The 16,457-nt window shown below is 41.4% G+C and overlaps 1 protein-coding gene across 4 annotated transcripts in view; it reads left to right on the top strand.

The window, feature by feature from the left end:
- ppp2r5a (protein phosphatase 2, regulatory subunit B', alpha isoform) overlaps positions 1-16,335 on the top strand; it is a 35,594-nt gene extending 19,259 nt beyond the window's left edge. Inside the window, exons 3-14 of one of the 4 annotated variants that reach the window (XM_079343626.1) lie at positions 3,488-3,589; positions 3,710-3,802; positions 7,371-7,501; positions 8,708-8,767; positions 8,985-9,008; positions 9,825-9,934; positions 10,325-10,374; positions 10,597-10,647; positions 10,726-10,845; positions 11,242-11,369; positions 12,171-12,272; positions 14,209-16,335. In XM_079343626.1, coding sequence (XP_079199752.1) covers positions 3,488-3,589; positions 3,710-3,802; positions 7,371-7,501; positions 8,708-8,767; positions 8,985-9,008; positions 9,825-9,934; positions 10,325-10,374; positions 10,597-10,647; positions 10,726-10,845; positions 11,242-11,369; positions 12,171-12,272; positions 14,209-14,485 — 1,248 coding nt within the window. In that variant the 3' untranslated portion in view covers positions 14,486-16,335. Of the gene's footprint in view, positions 1-3,487; positions 3,590-3,709; positions 3,803-7,370; positions 7,502-8,707; positions 8,768-8,984; positions 9,009-9,824; positions 9,935-10,320; positions 10,375-10,596; positions 10,648-10,725; positions 10,846-11,241; positions 11,370-12,170; positions 12,273-14,208 lie in introns of all 4 variants that reach the window. The other 3 variants (XM_079343625.1, XM_079343628.1, XM_079343627.1) reach the window with 3 other exon arrangements.
- Positions 16,336-16,457: the final 122 nt, after the last annotated feature.

Genomic DNA, 16,457 nt, shown 5'->3' with positions numbered 1-16,457 from the left:
CCAAACACCCTTTTCTCTCCATGAAAATGTCTCGCGGGTCCTGACATGGAATTTGAAAAAAGGAAAGAAAAAAAAAAGAGAGAGAGAGACTTGTATGTGTGATTTGAGATTAGTCTGAGTTTCGATCTGGAGAATTATTGCAATATTTGCTGTTATTACAGCAGTCAGACTGAACAGGGCGTTAAGTACATTAACAGCCTTCATCAACTGTGTTTCTTCAGCTGAATTTCAGGCTCATTTCAAACTGCATTAAATAACTTTCCCTTCTATAAGGAGCACTTTCAAAGCACTTCCTCCTTTCTCTTCCCCCTGTGATGTGTGACTCACAATTCTCCATCTCTCCTGTACACCAAAGAAGAGACGGTTTAATACCCGAAGTGGAGACGGGCTCTTAAGGCAGTTCTGTGACTTTAAACCTGATCCATGATAAACAATAGTTGCACCTTATCACATAGATCTGTTTCTGTTCCTGCTCTGTTTGCTCTTTGTCTTCAAACATCGTGGTTTGTCTCGACCTTGGAGGACGTTTAGGTCCGGATCGTTTCTGCGTGTAAATGGCCTCACACTTTGGCTCCCGGCAGCCGCCTGGCAACCAGCTCCGTGTGTCTGCTGGCTCCAGCTCAGCCAATGATGTGCAGAGTAATAATATACCACAGAGAGCAGACAGAGGCGGCTGTTTTTCCCGAGGAACGGATGATTGTTGCCGTTATGAACAGAAAAATTCAACTCGTGTGGTTGTTATGTTATTATGGACACAGTCATCCCACCGTCTACCAGACGTGCGGTGCGTCTGTCAAATGGAACTTTGATTTCACCTGCATATGGAATGACGCAGCTGGAAAGAAGAGGAGAGCAGACTCTGAGGAGAAGGACAGTGTAGTTACAGAGACGGCTCATTACAAGCTCAAGTTCATCAAGAAAAGGATCTGTAAACATCTTTTAATGCTGTTGTTTTTTTAAGGCAGAAATCAGTTTCCTAGTTCTTAAATTTCAGACATTCAGTTTATTTATTTTTTTGGCGTTTTATTTGCAACACAGTTCTCAGGTCAAAGAAACATTCTTTTTGTTATTGGGTGCGAATTTCTTTCATGTGCATCTTTATTGCAGAGGTGTTAAAAGTGCTTCATTATTTGCACAGTGAGTGAGTAAGTGTGTATCATTTGTGCAGGGAGTCATTAGCTTTGGCTGAACAATTGATGAGATTCTCTCTGTCAGCGATTTCGAACATTAGACAATTTGTTGCTTCCAGATGGTGTTTTTCAGCAGTTCACAAACAGCTGCAACGCGCTGGCAGACTCCTCTAAAATAACAGGAAGAACACAAGCGAGCAGGCAAATAACAGCCCATCGGTGACATCGGTGTCAACAGTGGAGAGCTGAGGGGCGTCTGTGAATGCACAGCTCATTCAACCTTGAAGGGGATGATGGAGCCACAGTAGCACAAGACCATGCTGGCTACCATTCCTCTCAGCTTATAACGAGATCAGGCTAATGTGGTCATGTGAAAAGCAAAACCAGATTGTCTGAATGCCTCAGCACTTAAGAATTGTCGCTGAACTTTTACAGCAGCGTTAAAGTTACAAAGTCCTCCTGTTTGTAATGTTATCATATGGTTACTTTGGTTGTGAAAATCTGCATCACATTAAAGAAACAGAAGAGTCAGGATCATATGTGTAAAGTTAACAATAAAACCAACCATGCATAAACCAAGATTCACCCGGCCTTATTTTAGGGGTTGACCGTTTGTCATCCTCGCCGATTTATTGAGAGACGATATTGAGCATTAACTGGGCATTTAACCTTTCATCGCAAATATATATATATATATATATATATATATATATATATATATATATATATATATATATATATAATTTTATTATTATTATTTTTAAAGTGCTCTACTTTGGCTCAACTGCAGGTGTTGTCTTTCCATCTTTGTCTGTTTTCACCCACCACTCTGTCTCACCTATTGTCCCGCCTACACCACTATCTGATTGGCTAGACGTCTCATCAGTAGTAGCCTATGAACAGTGAAGCCTCGGCGCTGCTGTCATGCACATCGAGTCCTGCTGACTTTAGTGAGCTTTTTCATCCTCTCCAGTTTCACACTCTCTGCTCGATCCACTGTCTGCCATATGTAAAGTAAATCAAACTATCAACCCATCGGCTGATAGGTTCAGTATAAGCCTAGCTTTTACTTTGCAATTCTACCTAAAAGCCTCTGCTGCCATAGTGATTACATTTGGTAATCAACATGTTGTCAATGATTAGAACTTGTTAATAGCCTCTGTAGCCTTTATATATTACGTTTCAACCTTTATATGTGATGTTACAACATGCAGTATGAAAAGTGGTGGAAGTAAAGATTGGGAAACACAGTAGTAACTCTGATCCTATCAGGCAATATGTGAAGCCTGTTTAGAATACTTGGCCTGTAACGAGCCTTTTGTGATGGGGTGGTCTTCTAGCTCAAACTCTGCGGTGTGTCGTGAAGCCAGCAGCCTGTCTGTTGCACTCCTTTAATTTAATGTATGCTGAATTATAAATGTGGTGTCCATGCTTTGTTTTCAGAATTTCCAACCACTGCAGCTCTGCTGGCTGGTTCACAAATCATTACCCCTCAAAAAGGTGTCTTTCATTTCTTTTTACAACATGTCACATTTCAGGCCACCGTCACTTTTCAATTCCCCTCCCATTAGTGTCATTTGGATTTTCCAGCTGCCGATAAATAATTTGATGTTGTCTTATCACCTCAGCGTGAGTGTTCACCCAGCCATATAATGCCAGCTTTTCCGGCTCCCTACTGCTCTATGTGTGTGTCACTCTCAAATTTACCCTGGCTAAAAATAACAAGGTGGGATAAAGGTGGTGGTGACCTGTCTGCATTGATTGTCTCTAGTCGCGAATTTTAATGAGGGGATTCGGCAGATGCAGAATCTGCAGCGGTCTTATCCAGACTCTGCGTGTTTGTGCCAGAATGTTAAAACATTGTGGATTAATTTGAACAGAAGTAGATGCTTCCCGCTCTTATTAGCATGCTGCCGTGAGTCCTTGCTAATAAGTGACTTCTTGTCTGACCTGTTTGCTGTGAAGGCAAATTAGCTAGAGCCAAATTTACTGCAGCTTTGTCACACTACAAGCACACTCACGTTTCGTACGACACGACGTGCTGTATTTAGCCCTTACAGGAGAAGGTTTTGAATGAAGCCTGATGTTGAAACAGCTTGTTTTATTCAAGCGTCATCCTCCAGGGGTAAAAAATAAAGCTGACGCACAAGTGCCACGAATTGCAATTCCTTGAGAGGCCACTTGAAGTTGGCTACAAAGTCAAGTCACTGACATGCATCTGTGTGATTTATTTTGACTCTCCATAAATAACCGTCTATTTTCTCCAGTTTCTGCTCCCATTCTTTTTTGGGATGTTTTACGTGCGTTTGTTGTTGTTGTTGTTGTTTTTTTCTTTTAACTCTCTGTTCTCCCTCCAGATCTGCACCAATATATTCCGCACTCTTCCACCGAGTGACAACCCAGATTTTGACCCAGAGGAGGATGAACCCACTCTCGAGGCTTCCTGGCCTCACATTCAAGTAAGAAGCGGAACCTTCCGCCCGTCTGTCCTCCTCACATGTTTACATTACTGCATTGTGTGTTTGAGATGTTACAGCTCGCGTGATTAATTTAGTTTTAAATTGCCTTTTATCTTTCAGCTGGTCTATGAGTTTCTCCTGCGCTTTCTCGAGAACCCAGACTTCCAGCCCAGCATCGCAAAGCGCTACATCGATCAGAAGTTTGTCCTGCAGGTAGGAGATTTTTTTTTTTTTTTATTGTGTATGACTCAGCTTTGTTGTGAAAATATCAATCAATATTAAGCCCCTAAAATTTGCAAGAATAAGTTGTGGCCCCATATAGTTGAATACTCGTCGATTCGTTTGTCTGAGCTTCAGCCGACTTACAGTCAAGCATGCAGACTATTCCATTCGCTTTATTAAGGGCTGTTCAGTGTCTAATTTGATTGCCTTATTTCTTCAAATAATCCATGGGCTCATCCTGTCCCATGAGTCAGGGACAGGCTTACTGTCAGTTATAGATATAAATCAGGATCTCTTTTAATATTTACAGTATTTCATTAGTTCATTCTAAGGAGTAATGGTAACACTTTGCACACGTTTTAAGAAACTTCAGGACACAGCAGTGACGACTTAAAGACCACGAAAACAGTTGAAGGACACACAGCTCTTCACCTGAAAATGATGACTAGAAAATCAGGAGTCCAGGATTGTTTTTGTCATTTTGATGAATGAGTAAAAACATGAATGTTGGTTGTTTGGCTGCATCTGTCCTGGGTTAGTACTCATCCTGAGTGAGAATGCTCTATTTCTTGTGTGACGCTGCAGCTGAAGGGGGGGGGGGGACCACAGGGCCAGGAATGTTGGCTGGGCCACATCCGAGGTGCCTGGACCGACTTTCCATGATGCGAGTGTGTCGTGGGGAAGCCTTAAATAGCTGCCACTTATTTACTCTTCAGGTTGTGAGATGAAGACTGTGGTCAGAGCGCGTGGACATCAGGGCGGCAATGAAGGCAGGGAAAGAAGGCCAGAGGTTTAATGTTAAACTGTCATAAAACACACAGCAAAGGAAAAGGTCCACAAACAAGTTCACAAAGACCTCCACAGAGAGGTGAAGACACAAGCGCAGCATCGAGCGGCCCGACGTTCTTCACTTGTTTTATCAACATGTTTAAGGGCAGGAGCGAAGGAAGCTGCAGTGGTAAAACCTTCCATCTTATTTAACCCCTTATTGACTTATGTTGCAGTTTTGATTGATGTGTGTCTTCGTGCAATGGGGTTATGATTGGCTACACGTCTTTCCTGTATAACAAACATCTTGTCGAAGAAGCTGCACCATCATACGGCACGCCCCATTGATGTTTTGACTTTCAATGGGACTAAAATTGACTCCAAATTCAGCGGGAGATGCTCACTGAGGGAGAAACGGCTTACTTTACTCAGAGACTTCTCAAACGTCCGACTTGTTCCTAAAGCTCTATGAGTCTCCCCCTGCTGGTCACTGTAAAGAATGCAGGTTTTAAGGCAGTTCTTGAAACAAACAGCTGAAGTGAATTTTGCTGTCTTGACACGTTCTCATGTCCATGTTAGAGATGGGGATTGTACTTTTGCAGCCTCCTCTTTATAGTTGGGTGTGGAGTCATACAAACGTGCAGAACAGCAGCCCAGAATAAAAAAAAATAAAATTCTCATGTCAACTTTGATTAAGTCTACCCTTTGTTTGAGTGGTGAACCTGTCAGGTGTGATCACACCGTTCCAACAACATTCGTCTGACTACATCCCAAAGTGGTAATAAACCATTACCATTCTGCACTCTAGCTCTGGTGCTATGACATCAGCTAGTGCAGGAAGTAGTGGAATAGGTGTGTTAGGATTGTACTGAAAGGGATCAATCACTGTTTATATTGTCAGTGTGTGTCTGCAACTACAGTGCTTCTGCATGACACAGGTTGCCCATAAACTGTCATTAATTTGAGGTTGTGAAAACATTTTGAACTTACCAGAGGAGTTGTGACTGAGCTTGTCAGCTTCAAAAAAAAAAAGAAGAAAATGTGCGCACAACCGAACACCAGGTGAGTTATCATGAAGTGTGCCAGTTTGCTGCTTTAGCTACAAATGTGTTGAGCAGTTTATTTTTGTCGCTGTCGTTTCCACACCATGTAAAGTGCTTTTGCAGCTTTTCCTCACAGCCAGGAACACTTTGTCTGCTTCACCACAAACACTGTGTGTTTAGTATCGACGCGACACAGCGTGTTCTTGATGTCATTTAGGAGTTGTTTCTCATCTTTATAATCCTTTCTTCTTACTATTATAAAGGTCAAAGTTCATTCATAAACGGGCCTCATGCAGCTCTGATGTGGCAGAGGCATTGACAGGAGGATGTTGTGTCAGATGGAGTCTGAGGTTTTGTTCATAATTGATTTCTTTGCTGTTGTTTGTTGTGCCCAAAATAAATGCATACAAATAGTAGCGCGTAGCATCGAAACATGCTTTGATGCAAAAACCATTCAGTGGCTCCCTCGTGTATTCAACGACCGTGCTCCGATGTTGTTCCTGAAAAATCTCAGCGGGGCCTAACACGATCGAATATTGACATTACCTCAGGCGCACACACAGCATGTTTGAATTATTCTCTGCTTTAGTTACATAATATCACAGTGTCGAATGTCTATATTCCCCTGACCACTTTGGAATGAAATGATCTGCACAGGCATCTTCTTTAATCTCTTATCCAAATGGTAAAAGTTCTATTAAAACAAAAAAAAAAGATTTCCTTTTCTCCGTTCATCTCCTCATATTTCTTGTGGTTTGATTAAAAACCTGGATTGGATTTATCCCAGAAGGAGTTTATTTGTTTTGCTTTCCACTATGAGTGTGTGTGCCCATTAAACCGAATTTCCCCTCGTGGGATAAATAAAGTATAAATTATGATATTCTAAGAATAACAACATATTCAAAGTGACTTTTACTGTGTGTTGTGAGGCTTAATACTACTTTTTGGTTGTATCAATGTGGGTTCTTAAAGAGTTGTGCTTTTTAGGATCTTGGTATGTTCATCAAAGACACTGACTCACCTGAGTTATTGAGCATTGTTACGCATAAAACCGACGCATGGTCAAATCGTTACGTGACCACTATGATGCTTTTTCCTGGATACACTCGGGTTTAAAAATAGACGCCCGTCACTGAGGTGCTGGTGGAAGAGGAGCACTACTGTATGAGCCTGAAAAGTCCCTTTAGCACAGACTTGGCTGCCCTCAGCTCTATTGTAATAATGACTCATCACCTGCTGCTGAAAATAGCTGTTAAAAGCCAGAAGTTTCACATCTATTTACAACGCCGAGCATCCAGTCACACACGCTGCATGTTATGTGCGATGTTGGTAGATCAGGCCTTCTTTTGTTGGTCAGCCAAGTGACGGTCCTGAAGGACTACATGAGTTTCACAATAAGCAGTCATGGCAGCGGGCAGTTTGTCAGCATTGATATCAGGGAGTCCCTCAGGGTGTGGAAGTAAATGATTTCTCCGCCTCAGCGAAAAGGTCCAGTGTGTCTCATAAGAAGCCAGGCTCCGTCTTCAGATCTGTTACATCGTTGTTTTTCAGAGACAAATGTTTCAAGACCACCTACTAGATTCAACCAGCAAAATATGTGGTTATTTAAAACAGAACAAGAGTCAGCTTTACTGGATGAATGAGGCCTGATGGGCGACAGGAATCAGAAACGTATCAGCTGAAATCCATATTTTAAAAAGTTGTGAAAGCAGAGGTAACCGTGTCCTGTTTCCTGACCGTCCTTCCAGCTGCTGGAGCTGTTTGACAGCGAGGACCCGAGGGAGAGGGACTTCCTGAAGACCATCCTGCATCGCATTTATGGAAAGTTCCTGGGACTGAGAGCCTTCATCAGGAAGCAGATCAACAACATCTTCTTGAGGTGAGTGAAACGTTCATAAGTCAGTCTGTGTCGGTGAGTGTGGCTGATGGATGGAAGATTGTTGCACTTAATTGACCAACAGCTTGAAAGTAATTGTGCTTCAGCAACAGTCTAGAAAAATCAATAGTTCAGCAACAGAACAGATAAAAACAGATTGTTTCGAGAAAGTTATGAATCTAGGTGCAAATAAATGAGGCATTTAAGTGTCGGACTGTCTGTAGTTGTGCGACAATGAAGTCAAACATGATCATACCTCCTGTGTTTAAAAGTTTCAAGGTCTGCCATCTTGTTTCTTCTGCAGTGGATTCAATCTGCTTTAAAAGTCATTGATCTTCAGATTCATCAGAAACATGAACCTTTGAGTTTAGATTACTAAGATCTTCAATCTTCTTCTCTGATTAGACCGGGACATTCAGAGCATGGCTGTCTGACTTACAGAAATGCCACTGAATTAACTTGTGAAGATAAAACTGTTGAATGTGATGAATTTCATCCCATTGTGTGCATTTAAGGCTCTTCGTTCAAATTTCAGCAATCTGGAGTATACATTACTGAACATGTGACTCATAGTAAAGCCTCAATCTGATCCTTTCGGACCCCATGGCAGCGAGCAGAAAAGGTGACGTGACTCGATTCAGCCTTTGAATCCTGTAAACAGCAGTGAGTCTTTACGGTCTGGTTGCTGCGCGACAAAAGGCTGTCGATGATTGAAGGGGGGGGGGGGTACTCGATGTCGTTTCCAACAGGCAAGGTGGCAAAACGGGTGCACCCACTTTGACCATCTGTCACTGTGATTAAAAATAGGGCCACAGTTGTCAGGCCCTGTCTATACATACCACGGCTGCACGGCTACATGTGAGTGGCTCTACCAAGCGGAGGAGGTGAATGATGTACGGATCATTATGTTACATAAGCGTAAAGTGAAGCCTGCGGTTAAATATGTATGCTGGGTTGTCCCCCCCCCCCCCCCCCCCCTCGTGCTTCCATCAAAACAACATGCAGGCAAAGTGACCACACTCATTCATTCGAAGCACCTTTTATGACACTGTTCTTGTTAATGTGTTAGAATTATGGGACATGTATGCTGAAATAAAAAGATGAATGGCGTTTGAAAAGGAGCAGCCCGAATCATTTGCTCTTAATGTGTTTGACTGCTTTTAGAGTCGACGTGCTTCTTCATGTTTTTCATCTGTCTGACTCCTCCAGGTTCATCTATGAAACTGAGCACTTCAACGGAGTTGCTGAGTTGCTAGAAATCCTGGGGAGGTGAGTGCGAACGTTTCAGTGCATCATATTGTCTATTCTCTGACATACATGATGATCATAATTTAACAATGTCTGCCTTTACATAGAATGTGTGTAAACTTTAAGACGTCATGTCACACATGACCATCATGCTAACCGCTGACTTGTAGAAAATGTTGAGTGATATTGGATTATCGAAGTTAACTGGTGTTTGAACATCTCGCCTTTATTCGGATAGGAAAGCTGTAGAGAGGCAGGAAAGGTGAGGAGAGAGAGAGTGAGGGATGACGTGTCAGGATCAGGAGTCGAACCTGCGACCAGTGTGACAAGGACTGCAGCTTCTGTACACGAGGCGCCTGCTCCACCAACTGAGCCGAACCAGCGTGTCCAGTTATAGAAACGATGACGTCATGACGTTTGTCTAAAATAGTGCACCTTTAGCGTCGTCTGCAGACGTCACAGCTGAGCAGATCACTAATAGAGGTGGCAGGCACATACATGATCTGAGCCTGAAAGTAACCTGGCCTTCATGTCAGTAATCAGGAGGAGTCAGGATTAGTGTGTTTTCACCCTCTGGTATGTTCAGAATTTCGAGACATTAGAAGGTTCAAAAAGTTTCAGTTGCTGTTCACTAACAGAAGCTTGTCCAGTCTTCTCTCAGTGTGTGACATTTGACGTTAGTAACATGAGTTTCTCTTAAAGGTAGAACGGAGAAAAAAAGAATATCTAATCATCGGTATGACAAACACATGTCTTTTCTTCTGTCATTGTGTTGAGCTTTTAGACAGATTGCCGAGTGTTACCTGTGTGATGACGTCGAGGACTTGTGCTCTCTCTCAGTCTGAAACTAAAAGGCCCCTCAGGTCTTCCTCTCCTCCTTCCTAATGCTGCCATCCCAGTGAACTCGCTGTGTTTTTTTTTTTTAACGCTTCAGGAACGTCTCCTCACATCCACGCCGTGCAGCGACCTCCTTTAACTATCACATATGCGCTGCTGTTTTCTCTCTCTCTCTCTCTCTCTCTCTCTCTCTCTCTCTCTTGGTGTGCAGTAATGTACTCAACGTTTTTTCTGTGTACAGTATCATCAACGGGTTTGCGCTGCCTCTGAAGTCAGAGCACAAGCAGTTCCTCATGAAGGTGCTCATTCCGTTACACACAGCTAAAGCGCTGTCCCTTTTCCATGCACAGGTAGGAAAAGCTACCCTTACTGTTCATTCAGCATGTCATGACTCAACCTTTCGAGCTGTATCGCACAGGAGAAAGATTACGTGGGGATCAGAGTAGGATTTATACAGATTTTTAAAATTGGTATCTGCTGGATTAAGCACTGTCATTGTGAAATCTTTGTATTATAGCACCCTCTGGTGGCTTGGAAGGAGATCGACATTGTAGAAATATTGTGTTTGTACCAATTTATACTTGTTATATAAGACGTAAACGATATTGCTTAAGGTAACTGCATTGGGAATTGATTAGAATATCGACATTGTTAGATCCAACACGTGTTCAAAAAGTGATGCTATACATGTATGATGCTGCAGAACAGTGTACTTTCTTCCCCCCTTTTTTTTCCAGCTGGCCTACTGTGTGGTCCAGTTCTTGGAGAAGGATCCTACGCTCACTGAGCCGGTACTTTTTTTTTCTTCTTTTTTCTTTATCTCAGCCCTCCCACTCAAAGTACAAGGCCCCAAGCGCTAAATTAGTCTACACTGCGGAGAGATTTGTAGTGGGTGCTTCAACCACCCACTCAAACATATAGCTGGAAAAAATGTGTCTAATACATACATATATTTTTATTTTACTTTGGAGAGATTTGCTTATGTTAAATGTCCCTCTTATGGCTCGGTGCAGGTGATCCGGGGGCTGCTGAAGTTTTGGCCTAAAACCTGCAGCCAGAAGGAGGTATTCTGCTCGTCTCTGAATACATTCACAAATTCTCGTCTTCCACATCTTAATTATGATGCGTCATGTGTCCGTCAGGTCATGTTCCTGGGAGAAATTGAGGAGATTCTGGACGTCATCGAGCCAACGCAGTTCAAGAAAATCCAGGAGCCGTTGTTCAAACAGATCTCTAGATGTGTGGCCAATCCACACTTTCAGGTAAACGAGACGCACGTACGTCATTAGGTTTCATGGAACTGTGAAATCTACACGTTTATACACTCAGAGTCCTTTAGTAAGTATTGAGACTTTTAAATGTTTAACTGTCCACTGTCCTATCTATGTAACAAAGGCATTGGGACTATACTACTGTACAGGGGTTAAAAAAGCATCTAATTTTTGAATGCTGCCTACAAAAGCCGACATGTGACATTGCCGTCACGTTTACGCAGCCAGGTGCATTTCTGAAAAGGTTTTTTGGACTTCCATTTATTTTTTTCCTCATGATTGAAGTGGCTGTGAGAGGAAATCAAAGAGGTCTAAATAATGTACCCTAACAATGCCGCTCATTGACTTGTATTTGACCCCCGTCTTTCTGCTTCTTTGTGTGTGCAGGTAGCAGAGCGAGCGCTGTATTTCTGGAATAACGAGTACATTCTCAGCCTCATCGAGGAGAACATCGACAAGGTCCTCCCCATCATGTTCGGTAGTCTGTACAGAATCTCCAAAGAGCACTGGAACCCGTAAGTTCTCCACACTGAAACTTTGACTTTAACCACAACTTCTGCTAAAAAAAAAAACAAAGTAGGATTCATAAGAAAATCAACTCATGTTAAAATCCTGCTTGTGCTCTGTTACCTGTAGTATTTCTGTAATCATTCTGACAGACAGCACCAAACACAACACCTGCTTATTGAAGGTCAACGTGATCAGACAAAGTCCCTAAATAGTCATGCATGAAGTCTTTCTGGGTAAGCGGAGGTTTGGAGAGGTTTTGTTTACACAATAAAGGAAGAATGTGCGACTTTTTGAACCAGCAGATGTCGCCCTTGAGCAACGGCGTTAAACCACATCAGACAAATGTTTGGACACACCTCCACCATTCTGAAGCCTCCGCTTTCCTTCACACTTTGATTAACCCACGGCTTCATATTGCAAGTAAATTGACTCAGAATGACAGAGATCAAACACACACACACACACACACACACACACACACACAGCCTACTGTTATAAACAGTCATAACTGTGCCTATTCTTCTTTTTTTTAAGTCCTTGATTAAAACAGCTTTATTACAAGTCCATGTAAAGATGCCATAAACGTGGCTCTAACAACAGTTCAGCTGGTGGGACTCACACTTCTCACTCATTGTTGACTGTTATGGCTCAGAGAGACGGGATATACTTGATGTCTGCTGTCTTAATGTGTCAAATGATGTCTTGCTTACGGTGTGTTAATGAAAACTGTAAACTGCATCTTCTCACACAAAAAAAGCTCCAAATGACAAAGCAGTGTTGTGTTGTGTCTCCGTGCTGTGTTGCAGGACAATAGTTGCTCTGGTCTACAACGTGCTGAAGACGCTGATGGAGATGAACTGCACGCTGTTTGATGAATTGACCTCCTCATATAAAGCCGACAGGCAGCGGTGAGCAGCACATTGGATGGAACACTCTTTGATCTCCTCTTGTTGGTCAGCTGCAGATCCAGCTGATTAATGATTTAGTCTTACATCCACTTTGTTGTTATGTACAAACCATCAAGTGATCAGAACACGTGTGTGAAAGAATCATTTGATGCAGTGTCTCTTAGACCAGCTCGTCAGGACCAAATCTAAACAAATACTTCCTTGTTTGTTTTATGTTCTAGAAGCTTTGAGAAAGAACGAGGTTGGACATTAGTGTTCATATCCAATCCATTGGAAGGAAAAAACAAACACCTGACAAGGTGTTAAGCACTTTAAAATAAAACCATGTGAAAAATAGGACTGAAGACTAAAAGACACAAATGCAGTAAAGAAAAAAAAAACTAATAATAGACTAAATACTAGAGAAAGAAATCCACATTTCAACATCTTTTTATGCTTCTCCGTCTAAAAGGATGATCAGACATCTTTCATGATTTAGTTTAACAGGCCAACAAATCACACACACACACACACACACACACCCACACCCACAGTATATACTAGAGCCTGAACAATTAATCAGACAAAATGAGCATATCCATAACCATAATTGGTCCGAGATATGCGCTGATATTTCTCGATTTATTCAAGTAGCCTTTCATTTGAGTTTCTTTGTGTCACACTAGCAGGTCATTGTGTGGCTGTCACCAGCAGGGTGTGCTGTATGGATTACAACAAGCATCATCACCACATCTTGTTTTCCTGAAATCATTTTAAAGTGTTTGATAAGTGAATTTGAGGGACTAATGCAATAAATGTGTGCATCTATATCTATCAATCTCTGCAGATCAAATATCGATCAAACAAAGACATCGCCAATTTATCGTTATCTGATTTATTTATTTTTTTCCTCTTTATTATATTGGTATCAACAGCAAACATCCCTTATTGGTCGGGCCCTATAATACTCATACTTTAAGATCATTAAATTGTCATGTAATATGTCCTTTTAAGTCAACGTGTAAAGTCGGCCTGCCTGAGCTCTAATAGTCAAGTCATCAACTCTTTCCACAGTCTCCACATAACTCGGCTTCATTAGATGTCAAACTCAACTTCATGTCTGAGCTGATCATGTAGCAGGTTCACAGCCCTGAGGGTGAGAACCAGTAATCACGACCTGGGAGGTGCTGTTCATTAGTTTGTTCTAGTTCTCAATGTGTGTGTGTGTGTGTGCGTCAGCGTTTGTGTAGTGAGCACTGAACTGATGCACTTACATTTCTTTGACGTTTAAAGAAATCTATTGAGGGGTTGACAGATACCAGATCAAATACTGTTAATGCGCAACTTCACACGTTTATCACGCATGAGGATTTCTTTGGACCTTTGCTACCAGCTCCTGTCACAGAGTGTTAAAATAAGAGTGGGGGGGGGGGGCTAATAGCAATCATTGACTGGTGAGTTAGATTTAAACATTATTATTACGATTAAAGCTCCTGTCTGGGACTTTGGTGTCACCTATGGACACAGCGCTCCCTCGAATCTCTTTTCTAATTAGTGAGAGAATCTCTTTTTTTCTTTTTTGAGGTCTGGACTTAACACTTGACTGCACCTTTGCCCTGGAAGCGTGAAAAAAAAGCTGCAGAGTTTAGAGGAGTTCAAAAAGAGAATTCATTATAGTCTAAGATTCAAAGCTTTATTTCCCACCAGATGAATTTGTTTGTCATGTCTATGATTGTTGCTGTCATTTATTAACGCCTGAGAATTGTTGGGTCATCAGATCTGAATATGTGCTTCGTGCCTCTCTCAGTTCATGCCATGCTCACTCAGTTTTCCGTACATTTTTGTAGACCTTTTATAAGAAAGGCTGCCATTAAAAATTTTTTTTATTATTATTATTTGAGTGTTATTTACTGTAAAAACCAGAACTCAAGTCTTAAAGTGGTTGTTATCTCTCCAGGGAGAAGAAGAAGGAGCAGGAGAGGGACGAGCTGTGGAAGAAGCTGGAGGAGTTGAGACTTGGCAACAGCGGTCTCGTCCAAAACAACAGTCACAAACTCCTTAGTGTCCGCAACAACAACAACAATAACAACAACAACAGCAGCAGCAGTAATAACGATAATGACAACCAGGACAAGATTGTCGATGCTGCCATGGCCACGGATGACAAAGATCCAGATGTCAAAGATCCAGAGTTGAGTGTGGAGGCCGGTGAGGGCGACACCTGTGCCAAATGACAGCGGACACTACTTTTTATTCCCTTTAGGTGTTCACACCTGGTTCAGGACTGCCAGAAGACGTTTGATGGAGACAGAAAAACACAAATTACACCTCAGCAGTATATTAAATCTACTTAGAGTGACTTAGGATGCCAGTGTTTCTTTGGCAGAAAAAAAAAATCTATATTTCAACTTAAGACTATTTTTGGATGTTACAGTGTGGCTGCAGTATAATGTTTATTTGTCTGATCAAAGATGTATCCTTTCACATTTAGTTTCTTAACTGAGAATGATTTTGTTTGGCTATATTCATTGTAATATAAATGGGAGGGGAGCAAACAATGACTTGAATTTAGTGTTTCTGATCGTGCTGCACTTAGACAAGCTGAATCGCTATTTAAAGATGTCCATTTTTTAATGTGCTTTTCCTTGTTGCTGCCAACATTTTGTGCGAACCTTAAAGAAGAGAAGGAACCGCAGAGTTTGGGAGTATTTGGGGCAGATGGGACCAGATCCATTTCGACATTTTTGTGTAGAAAAAAAAAAGGGCTGTTTAATGGAGCAGAAGGAGGATGGGAGGTGCATGGCCAAATACAGATAAAAACCTAAAGAATACTCATCATAGTATGGATTTTCATCTTTGTCTGTGGTTCTAGTTAGGACATTAAAGTTAAAGGACGATCATTAGATCACCCTGAGAATTTGACTTTTAACGCCTGCATTTATGAAATGATTTACACTAAAATATGGAGAACGCAGCTTCTTCAAGACTCAAACCTTTTTCAGAAGTTAAGAATTGGACATTTTGGGAAACAGTCTCATTGGTGTTTTTTTTTTTTTTGTTGAGAGCCACACGAAAAGATAAGTATCAATGAGTGTGTAGGATAAAGTGTGAAGCGACAGTAAGCTGCTTCTTTGCTCAACATAGCATAAAGACTAAAACCCCAAATGTCTTTAGGTTTATGCTTTGCTAAGATAGCTGGCTTTATGTTAATCCGACAGATGACGGGAGTTGTTTCTATCTTCTCGTCTGTCCCTCACAAAGAAAGCGCATTTTTAAGAATTTCCCAGAATGATGAACCATTTTTCTTTTTCTTTTTTTCGGTGAAGGTAGTGGTATAAAGAGAGAAAACGGAGAAGACCTACAGTACTGTATTTTTCCCAGAGTATTGAGGAGGCAAAATATTTTTGAATGTTGTATTTTCCAGATGGATCACGGTTGGATACAGGATGCGCTTCAGTGTATATTTGTCGAGTGCATTTATGTGTTTGTGTATTGTTAGTTTGGAAGCTACTTAAAGGGAAATGCCACTCAAAAGTAAGATTCATGTACAGATGATTGATTCTGTGGTCTGAGAGTGCAGTCAGTGCGTAGGAACAAATGGTTTTGTCAACGCTGGAAAGTAAACGCACTTCTTCAGTGAACAGCAAATGAGAGGTTTGGTTTTGTCACAAAGTAGTCATTTCAAATAACATCAGAAAACACCACAGGATTTTTTTCTTTTTTTCTTTTTTGAACAAGTCATCTTCGCCGTCATGCCTGCATCTCCAGACTTTATAATAACTTCACTTTTGCTTTACTTCCAGTTTGTGACATTTGATCAACTTAATGTGACTGCCACAGATCATAGGAACAAGTGTTTAAAAATTGAGACGTTCCCTCTGAACTTGAGTGTCTGCTCTGTTACGGTTTGAGTTAATATTTTTAGGTCTAGTCTCTTCTGATGCCTTTTTTTCTGTCTGTACAGCATTCCAACCTCTGTGACGTTGAAATAAATTGCGCGGGGGATCCTGTTTTATAATCGCAGATCTTATATAGGTTTCACCATCAAATAAAGTCGACTTTATCTTTCTACTCAAAGCATAAACACCAGTGTCTGTGTGTTCTTTAGTTCTTGCTACTGTAAGTTGTAGTACAACAGAGTGGTTAACAGATGGTGTGTAGATGTACTGAATTATATTACCATGGAAGTGTGGTTGAGATGTTGAC

Source organism: Symphodus melops (genome assembly GCF_947650265.1).
Source record: "Symphodus melops genome assembly, chromosome: 1".
NCBI lineage: Eukaryota > Metazoa > Chordata > Actinopteri > Labriformes > Labridae > Symphodus > Symphodus melops.
This window is presented reverse-complemented; position numbering and strand designations above follow the sequence as displayed.